General features: G+C 35.7%; 1 protein-coding gene and 1 long non-coding RNA gene across 2 annotated transcripts; both read right to left on the bottom strand.

Moving 5' to 3' along the window:
* Positions 1-6617: 6617 nt before the first annotated feature.
* Positions 6618-7374, bottom strand: LOC144342478 (caprin-2-like). The gene is made up of 2 exons (XM_085505287.1): positions 7293-7374; positions 6618-7252 (listed from the first exon to the last, which is right to left on the bottom strand). Exons 1-2 carry the CDS (start codon positions 7372-7374, stop codon positions 6618-6620), a joined length of 717 nt encoding a protein of 238 aa, XP_085361413.1.
* A 63-nt stretch (positions 7375-7437) lies between these two features.
* LOC144342477 (uncharacterized) lies at positions 7438-9561 on the bottom strand. The gene is made up of 2 exons (XR_013418763.2): positions 9485-9561; positions 7438-7527 (listed from the first exon to the last, which is right to left on the bottom strand). It is a non-coding gene; the product is annotated as an uncharacterized LOC144342477 (long non-coding RNA).
* Positions 9562-9951: the final 390 nt, after the last annotated feature.

Below are 9951 nucleotides of genomic sequence, written 5' to 3' on the forward strand. Positions count from 1 at the left end.
ATTTGCATAATTATTGGTCATTTTTATGGTTTATCGCCATTTTCTTAAAAGTTTATCTTTGCATTTCAATGAAACTTACACAATACACAGGCCTGACTAATTTTTTGAGGGAATTCATACCTAATTTGCATCACAATTAGTCTATTTCCAGCTTTTTTAATAATATCTTAAGACCACTCAACAGGATTTAGTACATAAGATGCCATGTGACAATACACAGGCAGTGTTTTGTTGAAACCTGTTGATAATAATTACCTGTTGATAATAATTACCTGTTGATAATAATTAATTAATTTGCAAAATAAGTACCCAATGTATAGCTTTTTCACTTATATCTCAAGTACCATTCTTCTGATTTCATATTTGTGCTTACTAACTACCACGTTTTCAGTACATTGTGAGCAACACTGATCATATTTCTAATACACAAACTCTACTGGCTCACTGTAGTGGTGATGGATTTAAATACTACGACTGCATTGTCATTGCTTGTTTTGTGTTTTGATTCAAATTTAATAATAATAATAATAACTTTATTTAATTAAGCGCAACAATTCCAACATATGAAGATCAAAGGCGCTGATACAATAAACAATCAGTCAAATATTAAAAGCACATTTAAATAAGTGCGTTTTCAGTCTGGATTTAAAAATGTCTACTGAAGGACTAGAACGAACAGACAGAGGTAATTCATTAAAAAGTTTAGGACCTAAATTTTCAAAAGCACGGTCTTTGTATAACACCTTGGACTTTTTACTACACACCTGACGAGTTTTAATAAGAAACTTTGATTCAGATCTTAAACTACGACTAGGTACATAAAATTCGATTAATTCACATAGATAATTTGGGGCAAAACCATACAAAGATTTATACACTAGTAAAAGTAATTTGAAATTGATTCTTTGTACAACTGGTAACCAATGAAGTTTAATAAAAATGTCTGTAATGTGGTCATATTTTCGAGCACGAGTGACAAGGCGGGCTGCTGCATTTTGTACACGAATAAGAGGTTTTATCTTAGTTACAGGGAGACCAGACAATAATGAATTACAGCTGTCTAAGCGAGAAGATATGAATGCATGTACCAACTTTTCAGTATCAGATTGGGATAATGATTTACGAATACGATTAATATTTCTTAGATGGGAATATCCAGATCTACAAATAGTAGAAATGTGTGTTTCCATAGATAGCTGCGAATCAAACAAGACACCTAAGTTTCTAGCACTTGACGAAGCACTAACCAATTCTTCACCAATTGCGATACTAGACAAAGGACACGAGTCTTGTGAGAATCTCCGAGACGACATGCACACAAATTCAGTTTTCGACACATTCAAAAGTAGGAAATTACAAGACATCCAATCGCTAACGTCTTGAATACATGTCTGAAGTATCACCCGGGCGCGAATTTGATCATCTTCAGAAACCGATAAATAAATCTGTGTGTCATCGGCGTAAAAATGATATTTTACGCCGTGACGTCGCAATAACTCGCCCAATGGACGCATGTACATTGAGAACAATAATGGCCCTAAGACGGAGCCCTGTGGAACACCGGTTTCTAATATAGACGTCATATCAGAAAATACATTTCCAATTTTCACTTTTTGAATGCGGTTACTCAAATACGACTCAAACCATTTGATGATGAGACCATTTAAACCAAAATTTGATCTCAACCTATCGATGAGAATCCTGTGATTCACAGTATCAAAAGCGGCTGAAAGATCCAAAAGTACGAGAGCAACTGAATTCTTAGAATTATCAATACTGCATAGTACATCGTTAGCGACCCGCAAAAGAGCCGTTTCAGTGCTATGTGCGGTCCGATACGCTGATTGAAACTCTTCATACAACGAATAATTCTCTAAATGTTGTTTCACTCTGGATGCAACGACACGTTCAAGGACTTTAGATATAAAAGACAAATTAGAAATCGGTCGATAATTTTTCAGCATGTTTGAATCCAACGATGCTTTCTTGAGCAGAGGTTTAATCAGCGCACATTTCAATTTCTCAGGAACACTTCCAGTGCGAAGTGATTCATTTATGATATCTGTTATAGGTGAAAGCAGGATAGAAAGGATCTTTTCATCTTTTAATATATTAGTGGGTAAACAGTCCAAATCGCACGAAACCGACGACGATTTTTTTATAATTTTAATTATTTCATCCTCCGTGGCTGGTTCAAAACATTTCAATTCATCACCAGAGAACTTGTGCAGTTCGTTAAAACGGTTTCCATTCAATAAATTTAGATTTAGTCCTTGATTGATTTTCTTAATCTTATCCACGAAAAACATGCTAAAACGATTCGCTAAATTTATTTTGTTATCGTGAATCGGCAACGCATTCAAATTATTTGTCGAGCCTAGAAGACCATTTACGATGGAAAACAGTTTTCTTTGGTCACCATTACAATCCGCGATCTTATCAGCGAAATAACTCCTACGTGATACATCAATAAGATCATTAACTTTATTTCGTTTAGATTTGTAGATTTGGCGATGGACAGTTAAACCAGTTCGCCGCCACGTCCGTTCAGCTTTACGGCGTTCAGTGCGGGCGTGGTAAATATCAACATTTATCCACGGCTCGGCCACACGAACGTGAACAGTCTTCTCAGTCATGGGGGCATGTTTGTCAAGCGTTTCCGATACAGCAGTGTTGAAAATACGTAACTTAGCTGTAGAATCTACCTGGTCAACTGTTCTAGTACACCCAGATTCGAGTAGATCAGATGCGAAATTATCCCTATCAAAGTTCTTGAAGCAGCGATAAGTAATTTTGGTACGATTTGATGTATTATCATGATGATTTGACAAACTAAAGAAAATGGGATAGTGATCAGAGATTGCTGCGGCCTGGTTCACTTCCAATGATAACACAATATTCTCACGGGTAATAATTAAATCCAAAATGTTACCAGAACGATGAGTAGGTTTGTCTACTAGCTGCACTAAATCATGCATTTTTAAAAGTTCCAGAAATCTGCAGGTGTCACGATTGTCTGGCTTATTAAAATGAATGTTAAAATCTCCAAGGTAGACGATTGGTGTAGTATCCAAAACGTAAATGTCTAGAAGATCCGAGAAATCCGATAAAAATCCATTAAATGTCAGTTTATTAGAAAAACTGGGAGGCGGGCGGTACATGAGAATGTACCTAATACGTCCATGTTTTGAATCAACAGTGATCTCTAACCACTCAAACGATGAAAATGTTTGCGAGCACGATGTATTTACTTTTGCGGTAGTTTTATGAACGATGGCGATACCACCTCCAGCACCTGTAAGACGAGGAAACTGTCTACACTTAAAGCCACTTGGAGTCAACTCAACGACGACAGGTCCGTCACTGACATCACCTTTCAGCCATGTTTCCGTGAGAAATAAATAATCCAAATCATGATATAAGATCATCTCATTTAATGCACACGATTTATTCCTAACTGAACGAGAATTTAATAATCCACATTTTAACTCTGACATAAACTTCGATCGGGATGTGTGCTGTAGGTCAATAGAGGTCAAATTGGTAGAGTCCACTCCGAAATTTCCAGATTTGCGACGATAACGATAATGTTCAGCAGAAAAAACGTTGTAAATAACAGGAATAATATTAGCATCATATGGCTCATGTACAGTGGTATTAAACCCAGATAGTTGAACTAATGCAGATAATCTAGGAACAACAATAACTCGGTTGTCCGAAATCGGACGTATAGTCAAGTGAACAGTAATTGGGTGTCTAATATGCGATCCCGCTCGTCGACAACGTTGTCTCCAGATGGAATTATCTTTAGTGGTTTGTATAACATGGTGTGTTAGATTTGCGAAATGTTGCTTGCGTAGTTTTAGTAACTGTAGTGTGTTATAAACGATTCGTGACGACATGTCCAGAGTTGCAATTTATCAAGCAGTGTCAGAAACAATTATCTGCAACAGGTGGTACGCGGAAAAACTTGCTTCTATTCATATGGTAATGAGTAATGGACAATGTGGCGATTTCAGCATGGGCGTCATGTGAAAAACGTTTTGGACAGAATTCACGGCAACACAAATATATAGACGAACATCAACAAACCAAGAAGTTGCACTAATACTTAACATAAACGAGGAATCCAATGAAGATAATCACACAAAACCATAAAATCCGTAAAACGTAGTAAAACTGGACTGTACTTATCCAAGTTGGCAGCAGCAAAACAGCGCCCTCACACATTTGTTGACTTGTGGCTACGTTGGTGTTATTGTCACGTGAGCCAATGGTATCCAAACGTGGAATTGACATCACTTATGGCGGATTACTGATCAACGCCATTTTGGTTCAATTCGGCCAATTTTTACTTAATGTGCCATACCCGTATTTTGACATACTTCAGCATAATGTGTTGCCTATGCATTCCAGGGTGTTTTTATTCAGTGACATTCGTTTCAATCCCCTCTTTCAATAGGTTAAACAGGGACAACGTCATTGAAAAAGATTTATTAATCTGTGGCAATTCCTCTTAATTTTGTATTCTAAAATCCTGATCGATTTTTAAACTTATTATTTAGTCAGAATTTGTTGCAAATATCTGGTCTAGTCAAATTACCAAGATACATCCCTTCCCAATACTCAATTAGCATTAGGGATATTGTTACCTTGTTACAATTAGATCGTTCACGCCAAACTTCACGCCAACCAAGATATGATTATTGTTCATATTATAAATCACTCAATGGTCGTTATGCATGCATTCGTATGTGTGTATGCATAGATCAGCGACTAATCGACCTACTTTTATTTACGTGAAAGCATTTGAGGAGAGGATACTTGATAAGATTAACCTTCGTTTCCGTTCTTCGGATTAATTAATACTTTTGAGAATAACAGGATATTAAGACATACCGATATCAATACATAATATTATCAGTCATAGTAGTCAGTTCAAGATATAATATCTGATGGAATGTGTTAGATTATATTCCTATATCGTGATGACATGTCTTTATGTGAATGAAACATGTCTTTATGTGAATGGTTTGCACAGAAAAATCTACGTTTGTTGAAATACAGTTGATAAAATCATATCATATTCACTTTCACGCTCGCTGTAATAATTTTGCGGCAGTTTCGAATATCGTATTTTACTTTGATCTTGTCAGATGTTGCGGATACACGCAGTGCTTAAAACTTGAAATTTGCCAAAACTGTTCTCTCTTTGCAACTCTTCGTGTATTTTTTCTGCAATTCTGAGCCATGAAACAGTTTCATGAAAATTAATTGTTGTTGTACGTCATCGGCTACTTAAGAATAAGAGTGGTGACGTGGTGAGCAAGAACATGTCACCGCCTAATCGCAATTAAAACTGTTTTGACTAAAGTTTTGGAACATAATCTTTTTGCTAAATGTGAATAGTACATTTACATATTTGACAATCAGTTCGGTTTCAGAAAAAAAAATTCTATTAGCATGCGTGTTTTCGTCATTACACCTCACACGATAGTCATGTTTCTGTTTGCTTTTTAGATGCCCTCAAAGCATTCGATGGGGTAAACAAGGCAAGGTGTTGGTCACGTCTGTTGGATATAATGGACGAGGTGTTGGTCACGTTTGTTAGATATAATGGATGAGATGTTTATCATGTTTGTTGGGAAAATGCTGTTCACTACAGTCTATACTGTATATTGTCTATCAGAATTCAAAATATCAGTTCAGCTGAAAAAAATGAACATCAAACTCTCGAATCGAGATTTCATTTCAATTGCGAAATAATGGCAAAATATAATACATCGGTTATATGATGTTGAAAATAAGTAATTCCTATTCCTATTCCGCAAATGGTCACAAGCCTTTTTAGTTATTGAATTAGTCAACATTAATTATAACATTGTATTGAATGCAATTTTGATTGACTTAATTATTTTATAATTTTATTTATTATTTTATATGGAATAGAAAAGAAGGTCAATTACATAAATAACGTAAACAATGTACAAAACCCTATATTATATATTATATATGTTATTGTTATTTATATACATACACAATAGCAATTCGCATATCAATAAGGTACATTTCAAGAAAGCAAAAGAAATGACAGGCAGTCCTGGCGAATCTACCTCATTCGCACTACTCCTCCTCATGCTAACCATCCACTGGTCTTGGAACTTATGTGTCAATTATATGCTACCGTAAATAATATCCACATAAAATGTTTGTAATCATATTCAATTTCCAAAGACTTCACATCGCCACAGTTGTCCGTTCCTGTGTTTTCCAGTGTATGTGATTAATTCTACAATTCTTTTTGAAGAAAAATAATTTGTGCGAATGAGTAACAAATTTATACTTGAATCATTATATATATGCAAACATTAAAAACGTCATGCATAAAACGAAACACTTAAAGTGGGAGGGTCGTCACCTGCGCATGCGTGGGAATCCCGAGCCCCGAGCGACGATAACAACACACGCTAAAAACTCAAAGGCTCATGGGTAGACGCTTGTTTGTAAACAATGACACGCTATGGCCATCTGACGCATGCGCACGTGACGACTCCCCCGCTTTAAATGCCGGAATATGACGTGTGTTCAAACTAAACAGCAGATTGTCCTGTAGGTAGTTATTCTGCATCAGTGTTTATAATGTAACCAGAGAATGTTGCATATCCGTTCCCCTCGTTACTGTATAAAGCATAGTCTTCGCGTAGTCTAACCCATATTTCATCTCCCAGATATAACTCTATGATGATACTATTTGTAGCTGCTCCTGTTCGGGAGAAGGCACATGTCAGCTGAATCTGGTTTCTCATAAAGCATACATGAAGATTGCTGTCCGATGTCTGTTTGAGAGCTGACATGGTAAAAAAATACACGCCATTAGAGGGACATGTAAAAACGCCGGTGCTGTCATTGTAATGACCCCCAATATTTGTGTAGATCTTATCATACGTTACTGCTTGGTAATTTGATAATGGACCCATTCTCGATGTACGTGCAACTGAAAATGCAACTCTTGAAGTGGTCTGTATAGGACGTTGATCACCTGCATTACCTTTATCACCCTTGTCTCCTTTCACACCAGGTTTGCCACTTGGCCCAATCTTTCCCGGGGTTCCGTGTGCGCCAGAATCTCCTTTCTTTCCCTGCTGAATTGGTTCAGGTATACCAGGTGTTCCGTTGCTGTCACTATCACCTTTCTGTCCTGTCTCTCCTCGATCTCCTCTCGGACCTTGTAACCCTGGATTCTCAGGTATACCTTGACAATAAAATACATATGAATGTAGTTGTGTAAATACAATGATATGATATGACACACTGAACGTAATATGATGTAAATTCCACTTGTACCTGGTGCACCTGGGATACCTGGAATTCCATAACAACGATATTTGACGTCCCAAGCGTGATCTTGTCCAGCGTTATTTTCTTCTTTGGTGAATATTTTAGGAATGAGCAACATGATTAATAGGATAATATTTTTACATTGAGTGGTCGACGTACCATTCTTCAAGTTTAATTTCATTGTCGATCCTATAAGTGGAACAGAGTTACAATAACACTGGTTATTGGACAGAACCTTACAAATCTGTCATGTATGGTATGGTATAGTCAAATGAATCCAAAATTCAAGGCTGAACTTAAATGGCGTTCAGCATACGTAGTAATCAACAATTTTCGATGTCAATATTCCCGATGATCATTTATTGCTCGTAGGTGCAACATCATAATATACAAGTTGTGAGTGATTCAATGTCAGAATACAATAATTTTAATTTCGTTAAATTAATAACCATAATATTATTTATGATGTGTTTAATATGCACACTTTCTTTCTACAAGTTTAGGTCAAAAATTACATAAACCTTGGCTTTTCGTTGTTTAATAATAGTTTAATACAAGAACTGAAATTCATTAGGTTAATAATGATTATTATACAGCCCGGAATAATCTTCACTATCAATGAGAATTTTAAAACAGTTAACGTAAAACAATTAAAGTATATTATTGACAATTATTGCTGTTAAATAAAAACTGTACCTCCATAACTTACCACGATGTGTGATTTTTAGTGGTCATACGAAAAGCCTGGGTTCATGACTCATTTTTATTTAAAACCTGATCTGGAATTATATAAAAGGAATAATGCCATCAAGTTTGAGTATGCATGTTTGAGTTATTATTTAACAGTTACAGGATCTATGATTATATTTTGTATCTCTTATTAGCTACATAATAATTACTGCTTAAACAGTAGATTATCTCTTTGTACTAATGATAAAATAGTTGTCCCATCTTGTAAGCAATGTTGTTATTGTTTTAAGCTGTGACAACCACCACCCCTAAATGATTATCATGACAGTCTGGGCTGGACAAACCCAACCCTCTAGTCTTGCTCGCACCAGACTGGGATACCTAATCGGCATACAACACTTCAAATGAAATTCTTATACCAAAACTAATAATAAATAAAGACTCTTCATGGTTTACAGATTATTTTGGAGACGTCTTAAAGCTAAGAAAAACATGGCTATCCTACGAGTTTTAATGACGAAAGGTTTATTCCGCAGAAAAACACAAATGTCTGTAAGAATGTTTCTTTCTGAAACCAAACTGATTGTCAGGTAAGTAAATATACTCTTCACATTTAGCAATTAGCAATATGTTCTAGAACAGTAATGGCAATTGAGCGATAATTTGTTTTGGCTTACGTCGTAAGTAGCAGATGAAGTAAAATGTCATTTTTTTGTTCCATGGACCAGAATTGCAGAAAACATAGACAAGTACAAAGAGAAACACAACTGGCAAGTGTTCAGTACTGCGTGTGATCGTGCCACTCGACTTCTCAAAATATATGTTACGTACGCAATTCGAAACGGCTGCAGAAATTTAGAAGAGGCGCAGTTGCTGAATTATTGCCCTGAACTTCATAATGATAAGCCCCCAAAATTAGCAACTTCCACAGTGGGTGAAAACAGTGTTACCCGTGATATTGTTGCATTTGTCCAAAAGTTACGGTCCGTAATGTTTTTGTTGTACAGATTTTACAAGAATATGAGCCTGGTACTTTCAATGTGTTAGAAGTGTTAGTTTAAGTCAGGCTCTGGAAGTAACAATGTCGTACCAGCCAGGTACGCCACGAACTCGAGTTATCATATCATTGTGTCCAGTATTGGCAGTTACAATTTAAATCACTAATTAGAATAAGAATGCGCTTCAAATGCTGATCAGTACGTTCATGGTTAAGGATTATAATATATGTCTATAAGTTGTATTGTTAATTATACAAATATTGAATTATATATAAAAAACGCTGTGTATATTTCACATCGTTGTCTTGCTTCAAGTACAGGGAGTCATTTAATCTTGTAATTTATGAATAAAATGTGAGCTTACGAATATTAAATAATGCAATCCAGGAAAAGAACGTGTAAATTAATCACGACAAGACACATGTAACAATTATGTCATACAATAATTCACTACTTACTATTGATCAAATATTCGTTCTTGTGACTGGTGAATGGACGACGAAAAAAAGAAGGCGACAACTGAATGATTTCCAAACATGTTTTAATGTTAAATACCAACAGTCAGGGTTTATCACGACATCATGTGGATTAATTTTCATCTCTTGTTTCGCGATAAGTTTAAGAATTTATGTGCGTGACAAAGTATCTCTTCGCTGGGTTTCATTTTTGCTTGTTTCAATGACCTATTGAATATTCAAATTTAGCATTAGAATATAATGTTTTATTTACAGATCAGTGAATTTAAAACCTAGTGAATACATCTGAAACTTCAACTGTCGACATTCCCCAATATTTTCTTCTTTAGGGGGGACGCTGTATATATATTATAACTTCAGTACGTGCCAGAATCTTAGCCAAGCACTACATTAACAACCACAAATTTGATTTTTATATTTACTCTAAGTGTTTTGACAAATCGTCAGCA

Source organism: Saccoglossus kowalevskii, chromosome 11 (assembly GCF_978046115.1).
Source record: "Saccoglossus kowalevskii chromosome 11, keSacKowa6.1, whole genome shotgun sequence".
In the NCBI taxonomy this organism is placed as follows: Eukaryota; Metazoa; Hemichordata; class Enteropneusta; family Harrimaniidae; genus Saccoglossus; species Saccoglossus kowalevskii.